General features: G+C 48.4%; 2 protein-coding genes across 2 annotated transcripts in view; one reads left to right on the top strand and one right to left on the bottom strand.

Moving 5' to 3' along the window:
* The window catches only part of Tmem116 (transmembrane protein 116), a 32272-nt gene extending 22524 nt beyond the window's left edge, over positions 1–9748 (top strand). The window contains exons 6-11 of the mRNA XM_037198674.1: positions 1977–2026; positions 4528–4611; positions 6390–6528; positions 7701–7845; positions 8265–8338; positions 9271–9748. Coding sequence (XP_037054569.1) covers positions 1977–2026; positions 4528–4611; positions 6390–6528; positions 7701–7845; positions 8265–8338; positions 9271–9465 — 687 coding nt within the window. The 3' untranslated portion in view covers positions 9466–9748. The remainder of the gene's footprint in view (positions 1–1976; positions 2027–4527; positions 4612–6389; positions 6529–7700; positions 7846–8264; positions 8339–9270) is intronic.
* Positions 9749–12186: 2438 nt separating this feature from the next.
* On the bottom strand, positions 12187–16564 carry LOC114681910 (disintegrin and metalloproteinase domain-containing protein 1b-like). Its single transcript, XM_028855671.2, has one exon. It carries the CDS (start codon positions 16091–16093, stop codon positions 13760–13762), a length of 2334 nt encoding a protein of 777 aa, XP_028711504.1. The 5' UTR covers positions 16094–16564; the 3' UTR covers positions 12187–13759.
* Positions 16565–20319: the final 3755 nt, after the last annotated feature.

Below are 20319 nucleotides of genomic sequence, written 5' to 3' on the forward strand. Positions count from 1 at the left end.
TAGACCAGGCTGGCCTCAAACTCACAGAGATCCACCTGCCTCTGCCTCCCGAGTGCTGGGATTAAAGGCGTGAGCCACCACCGCCCTGCCAAAAACAATTCTTTTGAGGCAGGATTTTACTATCTAGGCCAGGCTGACCTTGAACTAGCGCACAGGCCTCTGCTTGCCTCTACACAACTGGTGGTAAATGTCTTTTATATTAGAGGCTACTAGCCACAAGTGGCCACTGACCACGTGTCACGTGGCTGCAAAAGGCAGGGAATGAAGCAGGACACTCAGGCTTTGAAGCAGGGTCTCTCACTCTGTAGCCCTGGCTGGGGCAGGGTTAGAACTTGCCCTGTGGTTTAGGCTGGCTTCTGACTTGTAGCCATCCCACTGCCTCTGCCCTTCAAATCCTGGGCCTAGAGGCATATGCCATCACGCCTGGCAGGGGCTGACGCTTTCATTTTATTTCGTGTAAGTGGCGCTGTGCGGGGAGTAGCTGCTGTGTACAACTGGAATTCCACTCTGCTGCCGTTTGATCTTGCCCACTCTGGGCGCTCCACGGGCATCGGTGTCTTCTGCCCCTGTTAGGAAGGGCCTGTGGCTTTGTTCAGGGCTTCACCCAGAGCCTGGGGCTGAGCGGGGCGCTGCTGGCCAGTGTGAAAGGCAATGAAACCCATAGGCCATGACCTTTCCTTCAGAATACCAAGTTCATAGCCGTCAGGCTGCTGTAAATGTTCAGTCTCGGGTGCGCGTGGGGAGTGTTCCTCTGTCTGTCTGTCTGGGAGTGCTGTGGATTGGAACCCAAGACTTTTCTATGATAAGTACATATTCCATCGCCCTATGTAATGCTCCATACTGTGTGTGTGGTGTATGTGCAGTGTGTGTGCCTGTGCGTCAGCAAGTAGAAATTGGTCATCAACACCAACTGCTTTCCTCTTCTGCTTTCCACCTTTTTTTCCCCCTTGGTTTTTCTCTATGTAACAGTCCTGGCTGTCCTGGAACTCGCTCTGTAGATCAGGCTGGCCTTGAACTCATAGAGATCCGCCTACCTCTGCCTCCAGAGTACCGGGATTAAAGGTGTGTGCCACCACTGCCCGGCGCAGTCCGCCTTTTTTTTGTTGTTGTTGTTGTTTTTTGTTTTTTTTTGTTTTGTTTTGTTTTGTTTTTTCGAGACAGGGTTTCTCTGTGTAGCTTTGCGCCTTTCCTGGAGCTCACTTGGTAGCCCAGGCTGGCCTCGAACTCACAGAGATCCGCCTGGCTCTGCCTCCCAAGTGCTGGGATTAAAGGCGTGGGCCACCAATGCCCGGCTGTTTTTTGTTTTTGAGACATTATTTCTCACTGAAGCTGGATTTTGCTCTTTGTGCTAGTCTGATTGGCCTGTGATGCCTCCAGGATCTGTATCTTTCCTTGCCTCTTCCACAGTGCTAGGGTTACTGTCAAGAGGTGCTCTGCCTGGTTTCTGGTGTGGATGCTAGGGATCTGAACTTAGGTTCCTGTGCTTGCTCAGCGACCACTTCATCCATTGAACCATCCATCTTCTAGGTCTCCAGATTCTAAACGCTCCGTCCTCTGGAATGCAGTGGTCTTGTATTCAAAGGTTTCTTTGACTCTGTGTGTCAGCATGAGCCTATTAACACTTTTTTGCTGGTCAACTTGTGCATAGCTTCATTCACCCATACCTTTCTGGGTCTAAAAGAATAAAACACTCTTTGATTTCATATATGCCTTTATTCCTAAAAGAATTTGTTTCAGCACTCAAGCCTTGGATTAAATTACTTCCTGTAGTCTTCTGTTTTTTTTTATTATTGTTTCTTTTTAGCATAGTAATATAGATAAAACACTGTCATCTCTAGTACCAAGGAACTGACTGATGGATTCTATAAACAATATGGCTGACAAAGCAATGCGGCTGCTGGACATGTGTGTGTGTGTTTACTGGAGAGTTTGACGCTGGTCCGAACATTTTTCACATATGTCTGTTCTTTTCACAGGTGATAGATCGTAGTCACCAATGTGGTCACGTGGTGTTCATTTTGTCAAGGTAAGATTTTTGTCTGCCTGGTAAGGTGGCCAAGGAACAATGGCCTCTTCTCTTCATTTCCCATCACTCCTGGGGCTTCACAGCGGGAGATGGTAGGAAGCAGTTTGATGTCAGAGAGCTGAGTTTTACTCCGACTCTGTTACACCAGTTCTTTGTGACCGTGTCGGGGTGCGTGCATCTGTGCATGCATCTGTGTATGCATCTGTGCATGCATCTGTGCGTGCATCTGTGTATACACCTGTGCATGCATCTGTGCATGCATCTGTGCATACATCTGTGCGTGCATCTGTGCGTGCATCTGTGCATACACCTGTGCATGCATCTGTGCATACATCTGTGCGTGCATCTGCGCATACATCTGTGCGTGCATCTGTGTATACACCTGTGCATGCATCTATGCATACATCTGTGCGTGCATCTGTGCATGCATCTGTGTGTGCATCTGTGCGTGCATCTATGCATGCATCTGTGCATGCACCTGTGCGTGCATCTGTGCGTGCATCTGTGCGTGCATCTGTGCACACATCTGAAGGCCAGAGGTTGATGTCAGCCTCTTTCCTCACCGCTCTCTCTTATACATCAAGGCAGTCTTGCACTGAACCCAGAGCTCAGCACACCTGCTAGCCGGACCAGCTGCATTACCCTGGAGATTCACATCTCTGTCTCCAGTGTGTAGGACAGCAGGATGGCCTCAAGAGCTCTCAGCTTTTTATGTGGCTTCTGGGCATCCCACTGTACCTGACTCCAGTCCTCAAGCTCATGTGGCAGACACTTGACCTTATGAGCCCAGCTCTCAGGCTCAGGCCACCTTATAACATTGTCTGAGAATCCTAGTCCAAGAAGAATCTAGAGTTCACGCAAAGAAGTAGTCACATTGGTTTTAGACTTTATAATTTTTGCTCCCAAACCCCTTGTAGGGCAATGGCTGTTTTTAAGTGGACAAACAGCTGTCTGTTTAAAGAGTAAGCACACGGGAAAGGTGAAGACAAGAATTCATCCGGCCACTGAGTGTGAAGGAGACCACGAGAGCTGCTCCGTAGTTTCCTTTTTTTGTTTGTTTGGGTTTTTGCATTTGTTTCTGTTTTTGTTTGGCTTTTTTTTTCCAGACAGGGTTTCTCTTTGTAGCTCTGGCTGTCCTGGAATTCAATCTGTGGACCAGGCTGGCCTCGAACTCACAGAGATCCGCCTGCCTCTGCCTCCCAAGTGCTGGGATTAAAGGCGTGCGCCGCCGCCGCCGCGCCGCCGCCGCCGCCGCCGCCGCGCCGCCGCCGCCGCCGCCCGCCGCCACCACCACCACCATCGCCTGGCAGCTCCATAGTTTTGTTTTCTTTTCTTTCTTTCTTTCTCTCTCTCTTTCCTTTTCTTTTCTTTTCTTTTTTCTTTCTTTCTTTTTCTTTTATTCTTTTGGTTTTTGTTTTGTTTTTCGAGACAGGGTTTCCCTGTGTAGCTTTGCACCTTTCCTGGATCTCGCTCGGTAGCCCAGGCTGGCCTCGAACTCACAGAGATCCGCCTGGCTCTGCCCCCTGAGTGCTGGGATGAAAGGTGTGTGCCACCGCTGCCCAGCCATAGTTTTCTTTCACGTGTATTTTTTTTTCATGTAAATTTTGTTTGCTTATTTGACACAAAGTCTTGCTATGTAGCTCAGACTGGCCTCGAAATCAAGATCCCTCTGCCTCAGCTTCCTGAATGCTGAGATGATAGGCCTGCATCCCTGAACCCAGCCTCACTTGGATCCTGATTTGTTTTCTTTTCTCCTACTTAGTTTGTGTGTGTGTGTTTGCATGCCCATCACACGTGCATGTGAGGAGTGTGTGCACGTGGAAGCAGGTGTTGTGTGTCTTTTTCTATCACCTTGCAACTTCTTTTTTGAGATAGTATCTCTCACTGAACCTGGAGTTCACCAGCTGGCTAAGCTAGCCAGCCAGTTAGCTCTGGGGATCCATCTGTCCCTGCCCCAGCCCTAGCCCCAGGGTCCAGATGCCCTACCATTCCCTGAGTTTTCATGAGCAGTGGGGATCAAATTCAGATTCTCAGGCTTGCATAGCAAGCACTTTACTGAGTGAGCCAACTCCCTAGCCACCTTGCCATCCCTTAGATACCCCCAACTCCCTCTCCCTCGCTCTTTCCCTCCCTGGCTGTCCTGGAACTCACTTTGTAGACCAGGCTGTCCTCAGACTCACAGAGATCCGCCTGCTTCTGCCTCCCAAGTGCTGGGATTAAAGGCATGCACCACTGTCCAGCAGATTTTCACCTGATTATAATTCCAAAGATTCTCAAGAAACTGTTAGGAGATGGACTTAGATATAAAATCCACATCACACTGCAGTTCTCCAGGAAATAGAAAATGAGGATAGCTTTGGTATTTGAGATGTTTTTCTTCATCTGTGTCAGGTGCGGGGGAGTTGGTGGGGTAATATAGTTGGAGGAAGGAGGCTATTTTACAAATGGGGGAAGAGCACGAAACTTTCTAAATAATTGCACAATAAATCTTCTCCTTCTAGCCTGATACCTCTGCTGTTGATGACACCTGTATTCTGTCTGGGCAATGTCAATGAATGTTTCCACAACTTTAGCCAGAGCCACAGGTAAGGAAGGACCAACTCTGGTTTTTATTTGTTCTTTTCTATAACAGAGTAAAAAGGGCGGAAAATTCTATATACCTTCTAGCCAAGATGTTTTATTATGGTGTTTGTGACCCCTGGGAAAAGACCATAGATTCAATCTAATTATAAATAAAATATTTATTGTTTAACTGCTAGCAGGATGAACAGTCTCTGAACCAAATTTGAGATTGCCAAGCAGGAGGGCTTTGGGGCAGGATTATTAAAGGGGAAAACCACATGAAGACCTTCAATGTCTATGTAAGCAAATAAAAACTGATCTGTTCTGCCAAGTGGTTAAGGCACCTCAAAACAATCTTCGGGTGTCTGCATAAGTAAGTTAGAGAAGAAGAAAAAAGCAGTTAGAGCTGTACATTTTTAGGTGGTTGTTACTGAGTCGGGGTACTGGTGTTTTAAGGTCCAAGAAGACCCCAAACAATCCATGCAAAGCAAGCTCCAACAGTACAGACCCGGGAATTGACTGTGTCCCCGAGCATTCATTTCAGCAAATATTTAAGCAGAAAAACCACAGACATAGGTGCCCAGTTACATTTCCACCAACCAGGATCCAAAGATTAGGGACTTTCCTAGGAACACTGTTCTGTGGTACACTTACCTTGTCCTCAGTGGCTGGTCCACTCAAGTGTGGCTGGGCAGCTTACCCCCATTCATGTCTCACCTTGCCAACCAGGATGCCAGTTACTCAGGAAGTCTCAGAGGTCTTGGGAACCTAAACTTTATTTCACCCTGCTTTTCAAGATGGAACTTTTATTCAAAATGTCTTCAATTTTGTTCCTTCCTATACTGGGGACTTACCTTCCAGGGACTGGAGTCAATGACAAAGAGCTGGTGGGTACCAAAATGGATGCCTAGCTTAAAAAGGGGCTTCTTTAGCCATAACAGCATGTTTTGCTTATGGATGTAGCTCAGGCAGTAGAATGTTGGCCGGGCTTACACAAAGTCTTGGTTTGGATCCCCAGCACCACATACAGTGTGTGTGTGTGGTGGTGTACGCCTGTGACCTCAGCACATAGGAGATGGAGATGGGGGGGGGGTCAGGGTTTCAAGGTCATCCTGAACTACTTAGTAGTTTGAGGCCACCCTGGGCTATATCAGATCCTGTCTAAAAAAAAATGCTTGTTTTGGAAATGGGTTCTAGACATAACATGATGTAGTCAGGCTGAAGATACGCAAGGAGAGAGACAGATATAGAGTGACTTCAAGATATCTCATCTGTGTGAGGGGACGGAATGGTATAGTTACAGGCAAGAGCCCCAAAATGATGAGCACAGTTACTCACTGTGCTGGGTAGTCTCCTGTCAACCTGAAGACTGGAGGGTCCTTAATGAAGAAAGTGCCTCCGTACGATCGGTGCAGGCAAACCTGTAGAACATTTTCTTCATTAGGGATTGATGCTGGGGGGGAGGGGGACGGACCAGTCCATGGTGGGTGGGGCCATCCCTAGGCTGGTGGTCCTGGGTTCTACAAGAAAGCAGGCTGAGCAAGCCATGGGGAGCAAGCCAGTGAGCAGCACCCCTCCATGGCCTCTGCATCAGCTCCTGCCTCCAGGTTCCTGCCCTGAGTTCCTTCAATGATGGACTACGATGTGAAGAGTAAGCCAAATAAACCCTTTGCTTCCCGGCTTGCCTGTGGCCATGGTGTCCATGACAGCAATAGAGACCCTGACTAAGACACTCCGTTTCCTTTTGTTTCTCCTGCCTGGTCCTCGTAGCATCATCCTGTGCGTGGGTTCTCTTCCCCAGGTGCATCCTAATGTACTCACCGCCGCCAGCCACGATTGAGCCCCTGCCTTCCACCAACACATCCGTCTGCAGCACCCTCTATTTTTATGGTGTCACTGTTTTCCTGGCCAGCTTTTTCTTCAGCCTCCTCCTCATCACGGTATGGTGCGACCTGTCTGTGACTGTGGAAAGGAAGGACTGGCAGAGATAGGCAGTGCTCCAAGACTGGCACAAGGCAACAGGCATTTCCCATGCTCCCAGCACCAGGGAAGTGGCCATGGCTGGGAGGGTGTAGTTTAGTTGGTGGAACCCTTCCCTAGAGTGCATGAGAGCATGGGACATTGAGACAGGAGATCAGATTTCCTGGACTGTATATGAGATCATTTCTCACACACACACACAAATGTAAAGAAAGTGACTAGGAGATGTTGACAGTGTAATCACTGTCTTTGTTCTTTGGACTTTCCAAAATCAAATTATGAACAGAAAAACAAGCCTGTGGTAGTTAGGGGACAATCACATTCATGGTAGGATTACTGTGTTTCTTTGATTCCCACGAGGACCCAGAGTAGAAAGATCATATGATGCAGATGTATCCTTTATATAAGTGACATTCTGTGACATAGGACCCGTGCTTTGATTTAATTTCCCCAATAATGAAAGCATGTTCTCCTCCCCCCACACCCCAGGGATGGTTTCTTTAACCCTGGCTGTCCTGGCTGTCCTCGCTATGTAGACCAGGCTGGCCTCAAACTCACAGAGATCTTCCTGTCTCTGCCTCCAAATTCTGGGATTAAAGGCTTGCACCACCATTGGTTGGCTGAGAAGAGATTTTCTAAAACTCCTTTTTGCTCAGAGTTGAGAATTTAATCTCAGCCTTTGGTACTGATGAACTTTAGGGTATAAAGCATAAAACATGGTCTAGAAGCATCTCAAATAAAATATTTGAAGAGCTGGACTAGCTAGTTAGAACTCACTTTAACTTCCTGGGTAGGAATATAGGTCATTAGTACAATGCTTGCCTATCATGTACAAGTCTGTGGGTTTGATTCCCACCTCTACAAGAAAACAACACACCTTCCCATATATCCTGATTTGCTTGAGGTTGGGGAAAGCTGACGTTCACAGAGTGGACATAATAACTGAAAGTCTGGTCCGTAACTGTTGGTCTACATGAAAATTCCCAATGAGTAATTCTCCAAAGTCTGCTCTCACAGTAAAGGAGGGTAGTGGTTTTTCCTGACATGAGCTCCTTATAGAGTGTGCCCTCTAAAATGCTGGAAAATCTGACTAAGCCATAGGCCGATTATTCACAATGACACTCATGTTTAGGTCCTACTCATCCATGCCCAGACATTGTATAAGAAGTTTGTGAAGTCGACAGGCATTCTGGAGAGTGATCAGTGGGCAGTGATTTACACTGTGGGTCAACGAGTACGCTTCTTCCCAGTGGCCTTTGTGTGCTGCTGGGGCCCAGGTTGGTATCGTAGTAAACAGTTGGGGGGTGAAGAAGGTAGCCGTGGGGATCATCAAACAAAATGATCTCACCCACATCATGACTGCTTATTCCTTCCCAGCTTGTACGTTTTATTTATTTACTTACTGCTTAATTTTCTGAGACAAGATCTCATGATGTAGACCTCGCTGGCCTCAAACTCTCAGAGGTCCACCTACAGCCTCTGCCTCAAAGGCTGAGATTAAAGACATGCACCTCTCCACCTGGCATTAATCTGCAAGTTTTAATCAGTAAGGACCAGAACTGAAGGCCAAAGGCTCAGGGATTTACATAACTGTTTAATGTCAGTGCTGATCTCCAGGTACCTGTAGCTTCTGTTCATGGGATGCTCGGGCATGTGCACTGGGAGCTAACACAGTTCACACATTGTGTGTCTGCAGCTGTCACACTGCTGATCATAAAGCTGACCAAGCCACAGGACACCTCCCTGCACATGGCCCTCTCTGTGCTCCAGGTAACACCTTCCAAAGCCGGATCTCTCTCTTGTGCCTTGTGCCTTCTCTTACACTGCCATTTAGAGAACACACAGTTTTTCTGTTCATTTGTACACTGCAAAAGAGAACATCTAGTGTCTCTGCTGACTTAGGAGGAATATATCCATTTCCTCAAAGGCAAGCTAGTCTGAGTGTTTCTGGGTATAGTCTGGAGCACATAGATCTCTGGGGAACTTCGTTTTGATATGTTGACGATACGGGCAGTAGGATAAGATCTCCCGGGTAGGTTCTAGTGAGGCACTGGTGGTGATGATCCTCTCCTATCCAGAGTGAATCAGAGGGCACAAATTAACTATTCATAATGAATGGTGAGCAGTAAAGGAATGCTTCTCTTCTTTCCTCCATTATCAGAAGGAAACTTTAGACTAACTATGCTGATTGAGAACAGTGTTCTATGCATTTTATTGTCCTCATGTATGTACCAGACAATGTAACTAGCCTTCAGCTGTCCACAGCAAGATACAATACGAAGAGTTTATTTTTATTTGTTTGTTTGTTTGTTTGTTTGTTTGTTTATTTATTTATTTATTTATTATTTATACAGAAGAGGGCACCAGAACTCATTACAGATGGTTGTGAGCCACCATGAGGTTGCTGGGAATTGAACTCAGAACCTATGGAAGAAGAGTCGGTGCTCTTAACCTCTGAGCCATCTCTCCAGCCCCAATATGAAAAGTTTAGATGAGCTTGTCTATAGTTTAGTAGCTCAAATGATGACACTGCAAATAGGGTTGGGGACTTTGTCACACACACACACACACACACACACACACACACACACACACACACACACACGATGTGTAGCCGTGCTTTATAAATAAGGGCCAAGGGACCTGTTCCTGGACCTCAACAAGCCTGAAGGTTGGACTCCAACACTCTTCATCTCCTCCAGGCTCTCACGGCAGCATCCCAGGGGCTGCTCAACTGTGGCATATATGGCTGGACACAGTGCAAATTCCAGCAGCTGAAGCGTCAGCCTCGCCGTGACGCCGATACTCAGACGCCGCTGCTGTGCTCACAGAAGAGAATCTACAGCAGGAGCCTGGACCCACTTGCTTTTGCTTCCAGCTCTTCCACCATTCTTTGAAACTGTGGAAGTGGAACATCCAGGAAGTGAATGTTTCACGTGAGCGAACTCTGCAGGTCTGCAGGGAACACCCTCTGTCGCTTCTGGCCATACCTTAGGCCGAAGAACTGAAAGGGAACGGAACGCCGTGGTCAGCAGCGATTCTGGGTGACTTAGGAAGGATCTCTCCAGGTGCTCGTTCAGGGAGATAGAGCCGCTCTCTCTCTAAGAGAGTCAGCACTTTGACAAATACTAGACGTATTTACATCTCTTCAAGAAAAAATAAATTTCAGGTTCATGTGTATGTGTGTCATTGGCAAGGCCTGCTCCGTGAAAGCAGGGGAAGCGGGATGCCATGCGGCAACCCCCCGGTGTGCAGGGGGCAGCCCCCCGGTGTGCAGGGGGCAGCCCCCCGGTGTGCAGGGGGCAGCCCCCCGGTGTGCAGGGGGCAGCTCCCCGGTGTGCAGGGGGCAACTCCCCAGTCTGCAGGGGGGATCCTAATGAGGTTGGTGCAGGCCTGAGAGCGCTCGCCCAGCCCACTGCTCCACCAGATACCTCGTCCTCTGTTGAATAGAACAGTTTTTATGTAGAATGTTTTGTAAGACTTTATTTTAAACTATAAGTAGATCTGGTGGCTGTATTCATCTGAAGTATTTCTGGCTGAGCGAAGCTTCCTTAGCGACCATTACAGCTAGGGTGGCAAATCCTATGTCCTATACATGGTGAGGGGGATCGATCCCAGTTGCTGTGGAAGGCACAGAGGTCCCAGCATTAGAGCCAGGCTCCCAGGACAGTGGCAGCCGTCAGCACAGCTCAGCCAGCCCCAGGGTTCTTAGTGTTCCCAGCGGCAAGCCCAAGGCAGCTCTCTTTCTCCACAGCATCAACCGTCAGTTCAGCACCCAGACAGTTTCCTAGGATTTCTACCCCAGACATACTGGTAGAGATGGATTTCTGGGCAGCAGGGAGACCGGAAGGTCTCCAGGATTTAGATCCGAAGAAACAGGCTTATACAGTGAACAGAAGTGACCTAAAGTGAGTTTCCTGAGCACACCCCCCAGTCCTTGCCCTGCGGGTCAAGAATTCTGCCCTAGGGAGTGGTAGGGGATGTACTGAGCAGACGGCATGGAGCAGAACCCAGAAGAAAGCCCTGTGCTTTGACTTGTGGGTTTTGTCGGCATCCAGTCTGTAATAACTAAAGCCAAAACAAAAGGCATGTCTATGTATAAGAGCATAGTTTAAATAATTATAGAGATACTAATATGCCGTGGAACACCAGTAATAAAGAATTATTTAAGACAAAAAACATTGAGATTTAAGACTTAGTGAGTTGCCCACTTTGGAAAAAATTAATAGGCTTATTTATAAAAGATGGTTCTCAAATACCCACATAGATTTATATGAACATGGAAAGGATTTGGAAAATGTGGAAGTAGGTTCACAGAGATTTCCAGAACAAGGGTTCAGAGACCTATAGCCAATATAGAAGCGGAGACAGGACGCAGTGAGCAAGAGAAATGAAGACATCTCTGTTAAAGGGAGGAGCGTCCAGAATGAGGAACCCAGAGGGGGAGCCCCAGTGCCGTGAAAGTGTGCGTTCTGAGTGCAGGCTTGATAAGGTGTGCTCATCATTGATACTCGGACACTTCCAGGCTTTGTCCCTCCAGATGGGGTTGCCTTCCAGCATTCTTAAACCCCATTCTTTTGCCTGGACTGTCATCCCAACTTCTGTGACATTAAAATCCTTTCTTTATGACAGTAAACATAGTAGCAACCTCAAATATGGATCTTACCTCATCTCCATTAAAAACAGTTCAGCTGGAGTATGAGTCAAGTGTGTAAATCCTGCCTGCACTATTCTAGGAAAGTGAAATGCTTGTGATTTGCCTTCATAGGAGTGAAATCACAAAAACAGATTTGTAAAGACAAGTTTTGCCTGTAGGTCTGATTTAACAAATGAGTAAGCCTTTGAAACACCTATAATTACAGTTCATTATTCCATTATGTCCATAAGCTTCAAAGACCCAGAATCTACCTCGTAGGTAGGGTCAAGGCCAGTGTTGGAGTGTCTCCCCTCTAGAAGTGGTGACGTCTTCTATAATAACACACTAGATGCTGTAGGGCGTGTGCTTATGGAATAGGGAAGTGGAAGAATCCTCTTCCCACGCACTGGGGAGGCCTGATTAATAAGACATGGGGAATTTGGAAAGCTGGGTCTCAAAGCATTGTGAAAACTTGTTCTTACTTTTCTTCTATTGATAGAAGAGCTTGTTTTCCCCTAGGGAAAAAAACCACTTAACTGAGTCGTTTCCCACTCAACCCTAACAACAAAATTCCATTTCAGAAGAAATTTGGAGAAACAATAAGCAATTTTCTTTTTCAAATAAAGGTAACACGTTTTGGGTTTTTTTGTTGTGTTTTGTTTTTTCCAGACGGGGTTTCTCTGTGTAGCTTTGCGCCTTTCCTGGAACTCACTCTGTAGCCCAGGCTGACCTTGAACTCACAGAGATCCACCTGGCTCTGCCTCCCCAGTGCTGGGACTAAAGGCGTGCGCCACCACTGCCTGGCAAGGTAACACTTTGATCTGCAGGTGATAGTTTACACCTGTAATCTCAGGACTCCAGAGGCTGAGGCAGAAAGATTACCATGAGATTGTGGCCAGCCTGGGCTACATAGTTGGAAGCCGGTCCCTGGGCCACATATGTGAGACACTATATCAAGAGCAAACAAAAGCAACACTTTGTATTTCTTGAGTATAGAATTGTATCAATTTGGGGTTATCTTGTTTTATTTTTCTTCAATTGAGCTCCAGACAAGGGAGTCAGTTTGACTCAGTAGGATGAGAACAGATGTGAGGTCAGGCCCAAGGAGAGAGACACATCTGCTCCTGGTCCCCCAAGGAGAAGCATGACCATGGACTCCAGGGCATCAGTATCTGCGCATCTATTTCACACTGCAACTTCCCCTTGTTCCCTCCAAGTCTGAAGACAAATCTAGAGTCTGGAATTGGCTTAGGAAACTGAGGAATGTGCTGGAGTTTGGCTGGCCTGAGGCAGCCCCGAAAAGGCCGGGCGAGGGCAGCAAGACATCACCAGACTGCTGGAAAATGTGGTCCTATGGGGGGGTACCAACATGTGGATTACTGGACATCTTCCCTGTAATGCCACAAGCCCGAGGTCAAGATGACGAATGAGAAAGGTCGTACTTTCTAGAAACAGAGCACAAAATAACTGTTTAGCTTCGCTTTGTTTTTAGACTAAGCCTCCCTAGGTAACCCAGGCTGGCCTTAAACTTGCGGTCTCTTTGCTGCGGCCTCCTGAAAGCTGACGATACGGCAAGCACTCCCATCGGGACCGGCTTAAGGCTAGCTGCTGCTTCCTCTTCCTCTTTAATATGTGTGTGTTATGTGGTGCTCATATATGTACAGACGGGGGTGCCTGTGCATGTGTGTACAGGGTAGACGAGGGGGTCACAGCCTCCTCTATCACTCTCAGCCTGTTCCTTTGAAGCAGGGTCTTCCCCTGCATCCAGGGCTTGCGTTCCCTGGGCTAGAAGCCATCAAGCTCCGGTGAGCCTCCTGGTTCTTGCCCCTTCGGGCTATGGGCAAGACAAGCTACCTGTCTTGTCTACTGTCTGGTGAGTGGGAGGCTCTGAACTCCAGCCTTAGGACTGTTCAGCAAGCGTGCTTCGCCCGGAGCTGAGGCTGAGGTCTGTAGAGCCGGCTTGTTAACTCAAGATCCAAAGTTAGGCCCTCTTCCTTATGAGGTACAACGTTTCCCACACAGCTTCAGAACAGAACGGACTCAACAAATACATTACATGGGACCTAAAGACGTGTCTAATGTTAGCAGTTTTACTTAAAGACTCACCCCTCCCATATATACTTTTGGTCAAGTTAGAACAATGGAAGTCATGGAAATTGCCCTTACATAATAGATAGTTGTTACTTGGAATAAAAATCCTGGGCATAGTGATAAATTCAGGATCACCAGACAATCTGTGTGGAAGGAAGCATGTCCTAAAATACAGTTTCTGGTGACCAAAAGAATTAGCCCAAAGATAAAAGAACATGAATGTCCAAAGATAGATGTGACAAGTTCAAATGAAATTGAAAACTAAAGTACTGAAATACTGACTGTGTAAACACTCATCAGCTGACTGTAAGGACAGAGGCCCCTACTTCCCTCCAGTGTATCTTTAGGCCCTGGAGTCCTAGTGAGAGCCTCCCAGCTCTCAGTTCGCACAGCCTTTGCTTTACTGAGCCTCTCATTCTTAGGGCTGCAGAAGGCTCAGCTATTGGCTTTATGTTCCTCCCTACTTATTCCTCCTCCTCTTCTCCCTCTTTTGATCCCTCCTCCTCTTCCTCCTCTTCCTCTTCCTCTTCAGTCCCTTCTGGAACCTTCTCTGACTCGGAAGGCTCTGCTTCAGAAGGCAGCTCTGACTTATTGTAGGCAAGCATGATGCATATGGTTATAAAGAGGATTATGAGTATCAAAATGGCAGCCAGAACTATCAGCTTTAAGTTAAGTTCCAAATCCTTTTCACCTAGCTCATTAGGATTTAGACCCACATCTCCTGTAGGATTTTCATTCGATGGTTGAGTGATGGGACCACTGTCCACACTGCCTCCGGTTCCTTCATTTTTGCAGTCAGGGGGTGCAAATCCAAATGAACAATGGCAGTTCCCTAAATCGTTGCAAACTCCATGTCCATTACAAGATAGATCCGCACTGCAGGAGGTGGGGGAGGGGAACATGGTGCGCGAGTGGTCTTCACAAAGGAAATTGTTACAAACTCTGTGCGTGCCACAGTTAGTTGCGTCCTTCACATATCCTTCGTCAGCGCCTTCCGTTTCATCGTCCGAAGCATCCATGCTCCAGCACCAGTCCACGGTATGAGGGACCTGGATCAGTGCGTGTTTGTCTTTGATGGGTGGTAAGAAGCCCAATTCTGTACATATAAGTTTCCCACACATTGCATTTTGATCTGAACATTTGACATACGTTCTTGGAGACTCAGAAGAAAGGCCACAGTTTCCAAACCGGTCCCCTTTGCTGTTCAGAGAGCTGTAGCATGCATCTGAGGCAGACTGTGCCCCATACCCAAAAATACGTGAGCATTGAGAGCTAGGGTCCAGGCAGCGACCCTTAAAACAAAAGTGTAATTCGTGGCAGACAGAGCCATCTTGTACTTTCCTGTCCTCAGGACATACTGCAGAGGTCCCATTACAGAACTCGTCCAGGTCACATGCTCCATCAGCAGGACGACAAACCTGTCCCATCTTTTTAAATTTACATCGGGAACAGCAAGGCTCATTATTACACTGTGCGCCCTCCTTAAATTTACAGTTTTCATCACAACACCGGTTACTGTCACAGACCTTGCCACAGTCACACTCCTCCGGCTCCTCCACCACACCGTTTCCACAGCGGGCAGCTCTGCGCTTGCGGCTTTGGCGCCAAGGATGGTCAAGCAGGCAGGCCCCTCTGTGGTCATGGAGGAAGCGGTAGAAGTCGTCAGAGCTGCAGTTGCTGAAGCCACTGTCCTTGGTGATATTCTCCTGCATGAGACAGAAGCGCTTAGGGTCACAGCCGCAGGCCGGGTGGTCGTGCTGGATACCCAGGTTGTGTCCCAGCTCATGGGCCATGAGCGCTGCAAACAGCAGGACATCTTCGTGATGGAAGGCCTCCACAGCTGCTGCAAACATGTCTGAACAGGCACCGTCCAGAAACGCCTGGCCCTCATTCTGTCCTGGGTCATGCCCCACGATCAAGTGTGCGACATCGTGCCTGGCCCGGTCCACGAGCTTCTCCTGTCTCCAGCGGTTGAAATTCCTCAGTGTAGCCTGCAGGTCCACGGGGACCTCTATCGGGTCCCCCTCTGTCCAGATTTCCATGCCCACCAGCACCACCTCTGTGTTTAGTGCCCTGGTGAAGCTGTTGGCCAGAGCAATGATGTCCACTACTGCCCGGACCGTCTGGTTGACGTTGCTGCCCCACATCTGGAACCGCTGGTGGTTGACCACAGCAAACATCTCCACATACTTGGTGTGTGACCACACGTCAGAGAGCTCCTGCAGGTCATCGGGCTTCCTGCTCCCTTGCTGCTGGCTGCTGTCCCCGGGGCTGTCTTTGGGAGTGACACTGCAGGAGGCCTGAGGCTGATGTGCCACGGTGTACAGGATGTGTTCAAAGCCTTTGGAGGAGAGCACAGGCTCGATGCCGTACGAGGTTTCCTCCTTCATCAGGACGCCCCTGAGGCCTGAACAGATGTTGACGGAAACGAAGGAGCCCGGCACCCCTTCCATGTAGCCTTCGTAGTGGCAGTCCTGTGAGAGGAGCGGCATCTCTTGCCCCAGGATGCCATCGTGGTAACTGTAGACTGGGAAGTTGTTCACGGAGTAGTCTCCCTTTACCTTCAGGTGAAGCAGCTGCTGCTGGCCCTGCATCAGCAGCAGGTAGGACGCCCTTCCTCCGGGGTCTTCAGTCCCCTGGACTGGCAACCTCTTGGGGATGACCGTTTCATAGGAAGAGTAATACACGGATCCTGTGTCACAGAAGGTACTCGGGAGGAAAATTACCACCAAGAGCAACATGGCCACCAGCCTGACACACAAATGTTCTGGCGTCTGCCCCAGCCTCAGTCTCTCCATCTGGGGAGCCCCAGACTGAAGTGCTTCCCCAATCTTATACAGAGCCACATAGGGTCTACTTGGAGGACGAGGAGGGGGCTAAGTGTCCCACTGTGGCCATGTCTGCCATGGCCTTCTTGAATCAGTTGATGCTATGGGGCATCAACTGCGTTAGGGCAGTGGCAGCAGCGGCCGCACTTCCTGACATTGAGACCCCGGGATTATCCCCCCATCTATGCTGGGGGGTTAAGTGGTGGCTACTTCCCAGTCCGGGAGCTTAGCTTGCTGGCTGGGTCTCTTCCTGGTGCCTCTGACCTCCGTGTCCTCTCAGATACCTTCCATTCTTGGTGGTTTCTTTCAGTCAGCTCCAGTGCCCCATCACTGAGTCCTTCGATAAGATGGAGAGACGTGCTGTGACAGACTGTGGACTCTATAATGTGAGACTACCCTGCGAGAGGACATAACATCCCCACAGCTCACTCGGCCCTCCGGAACGCCCCTCCCCCACAGCTCTCCCACCCCTTCCTGTTGTCAGTTGCTCAGATGTTCCAGATCAGGGATCCTGGAGATACCTTAGGTGCACACACTCTGGTATCTGTTTCCGACCTCTAAAGCCCCCGATCCATAGACAGGAGTGTCCGAACCCACTCTGAGAGGGGAGGCCAGGCTGTTAATCTGGCCAGGGAGCCAGCTCCCTTAGCTGTGTGTTGTAGCTCCAATGGGATTAGGGCTGCGGCCCATGGGGAAGACATTAGTCACGCTTCCTAGCTCCAGATTTGGCTTTTCAGAGGCTATGGATGGTGGCATGGTACCCTCCCCATACGTGCGTTCGTGTCCACAGTGGCTGGCGTCTCTAAGGCCTCACCCTCTTGATAGTCACCCTGACACATTGATCCCTTAGGGTTATGTATGGATTGTGTGTGTTTCTTTGTTTATGGGGCAGTGTTTGGCTGTGTAGCTCAGGCTAGCCTGAAACTCTTCATCTTCCTCCTGGTCCTGACATTTGGTGGGATTACATGTCTGAGACTTTTTTTCTAGCCTCTATGCACAAGGGTCACACGAGCTCATGCAGGTGTGCACACAGACACACAAATTAAGTTTTCACAAGATATATTTGTAAACAATATACAATAATTAATGTGGGAAGTATCTTCAGCTCTTCAAGTATTAATTACCGTTATATGTTGGGGATCTCACGCTTTTTTGATTGACTTTGAAGGGTGGTACATTGTTTTAACAGAGTTTACCCACGTACTAACCATAGAAGCCATTCTCTGTTTGTGAATCTTACTGAGCTGTCTTCCACTCCCTTTCCCGGGCCCCGTCTCTGGGGCTCTTCAGCAAGATCCTCCTGTTCATTTTCCACCGAGATTAGCACACACGGTGTTCCTCTAGCCGCCTGATTTATTTCACTCGGCGGCGTGACCACCGGTTCCCTCCACTCGTAGCAAAGGAGTAGGCTGGCCGCCTAGCCGAGCTGTCACGAACACAGCTGCAGGTCATGGAAGAGCAGGCGTGTCTCTGGTATAATGATTCATCTTCTTTAGAGACATAGCCAATTGTGGAGCGGCTAGATCATACAGATCCTACAGTCTCTTGTGTTCTGTGAGGACTCTTCGTGGTGTTTTCTGTGATGGCGGTGCTGGTCAAAACCACCTCAACAACGTGTGCGAATTCCCCTCACATCACATCAGCAGTTGGTTTTGATCCCTGATTTGATTTCTAATGTCTCAATAACCACTGTGATTGGGCACTGTTTCATACATTTGTTGGCTATTTGAGGTTTTTGTTGGATAGAATGTTTGTCTTTTGAGACATCTCAGGATGAATCACAGATTAGCCTGGAAATAACTATGTAGCTCAGGGTGTCTTCTGATTAGAAATCCCGCCCCCCCCCCCCATTGGTGTTGAACGCCTTTAATCCCAGCACTCGGTAGGCACAGGCTGGTAGATCCCTGTGAGTTCAAGGCCAGCCTGGTCTACAGTATGAGTTCCAGGACAGCCAGAAACCCTGTCGCAAAAAGAAAAAAGAAAAAGAAAAGAAAGAAATCCCCCGGCTCCCTGCTTGTGCCCGCAGTGGTGGGCTTCAGACGCTCCAGTCTCTAGCACATTTCCGTGTGTCCCAGCCCCTTTCGTCACCCCACCGTACTGGAAATCAAATCTCTGTTTTGTTTGTGCTGTGCAGACATGGCCTCAGCATGGCACACACCTGTCTTCTCTGGAGAAGTGTCTGTGGAGTTCCTTGGCCCGTTTTAAAATCTTCATTAATGTGGTTTTAGTGTTCAACTCTGTGTGTTCATCCTATCTTCTCAAAATGTAAGCCCTTAGCGGATGAATGGTTTACAAGCCTGTTTTCAAGGCTCCACAGGCCGTGTCTTGCCTCTGTAGTTTGATAGATGCTTATTCTATTTTTACTTGCCTGAGACCTTAGGAGGAATTCTTAGAAATCATTGTCTAGAGCAGTGGTTCTCCACCTTCCTAATGCTGCAACTTTTTAATACAGTTCCTCATGTTGTGGTGACCCCTAACCTTAAGATTGTTTTTGTTGCTACCTCATAACTGTAATTTCACTACTGTCATGAACTGAAGGTAAATATATCTAATCTTTAGGATATCTGATATGCAATCCCTGTGAAAGGGTCATTCGACCTCCAAAGAGGTCATGATCCACAGGTCCAGAATTGCTGGTTTACACCAATGCCTTGGAGTGTTTCTCTCATGTTATCCTGTGGCTCAGTGTCTCGGGTGTTACATTCCAGCTTGCCCCTCCTTCTCCGTCTCTTTTTCTTTCTTCACGGGAACTCCTGTATCCCAGACTGGCCTGAAACTCACTTTGTAGTTGTTGTACCTCTGCCTTCCAAGTGTTAGGGTCATGGGTGTGCCACCGCCACAACCAGTCTATCCGGTGCCAGGGATAATCCCGGGCTTCATGCATGCTAGGCAAGCACTGTACCAACCGAGCCCCACCTTGGGCGCTATTCAGGCTTTTGAGTCATTCTGAGTTGATTTCTGTATCTGTTTAGAGGGTATGAAACAGCTTTATTCTTGCGCATATGTTTACCCAATTTTGCCAACAGTGTTTATGGGTGGGACCGTCTTTTCTGCTGGATGGTCTTGGCGCCTCTGCCAGATGTCATGCTGATGGCCTGAAAGCAGTATTTTTATGACTGCTCTGCCTGCTGCCCCATCATGTGCTAACCAGAACAAAGCCCCAAAGAAGGAATCTTGTGGGTGTCTGAACCGTGTGTGTTAACTTTGTGTGTGGTTCTCTGTCTGTCTATGTACCTATTTTTATGCTGGTTCCTTGCTTTTTTGCTTTTTTATTGAGACAAGGTCTCTTATAGCTTAGGCTGGCCTAGAAGTTGCTATGTATCTGAGGATGACCTGGAATTCCTGATTCTCTTTTCTTCACAGCCCGAGAGCTGGGATTAGACACACACCACCACACTCAGTTTTCTGTTACCTCCTCAGCTAGTTCTTTGACAGCTTCATGGATGAATATAATATTCTGGTGACACCTACCCTCTTTAACTCTTCTCCCCACCTCCCCGAGTCCCCACCCCACACCCTCTGCCACCAGGTCCTCATCCTACTTCCATGTCTTTCTTGTTTTGTGACCCAGACCCACTAGGTTTAACCAGGGCCTGTCCTGTGGGCACGGATGAAATGCTGTCCACTGAGCGTAGGTAGCTCACCAGTGGCTCCATCACTGAAGACAGTGACTTCCTCTCTTCCCACGGCCATGAGCTCCGCTGGACTGGGGGGGCCACCCAAGCCCCTCCCCCGTCTATAATTGGATGTTAACTCGCTCAGACTTGTTCAGACTCTCTGTGGGTAACTGCAGCTAGCATGAGTTCACGAGGGCTCCAACCGTGTGTGGCGCTCTTCTCTACCTTTCGGGCTCTTACGTTCTTTCCGCCCCTTCTTCTGCGCTATGTCAGGATCCTCGGAGGGGGAGGATACCAGGTCCATTTAGTGCTCAGCTCCGTGACAGTGTGTCTCTCATTAACCATCATCTGCCGCAAAGAGAAGCTGCTTTGATCAAAGCTGAGGACAGCACTCATCTATGAATGCAAACATACATTTGTCAGGCACTTATGACCTGTCTGTTTAACCAAGTAGTAGGTTTCCTTAGGTCCTGTGACCTCCCCACCCATCGGCTTTTGATTAGGTCCACTGAACTGGCATGATCTTACTCCTCCAGAGCATGCATCAGATCTAATCCGAAGTCAGTTGGTTACGCCCCA

The sequence above is a fragment of the Peromyscus leucopus genome, chromosome 23 (assembly GCF_004664715.2).
Source record: "Peromyscus leucopus breed LL Stock chromosome 23, UCI_PerLeu_2.1, whole genome shotgun sequence".
NCBI lineage: Eukaryota > Metazoa > Chordata > Mammalia > Rodentia > Cricetidae > Peromyscus > Peromyscus leucopus.

What these genes read in the sequence shown, in the direction of transcription:
- LOC114681910 (XM_028855671.2), bottom strand. Translation starts at nt 16,093, where the DNA reads ATGGAGAGACTGAGGCTGGGGCAGACGCCAGAACATTTGTGTGTCAGG.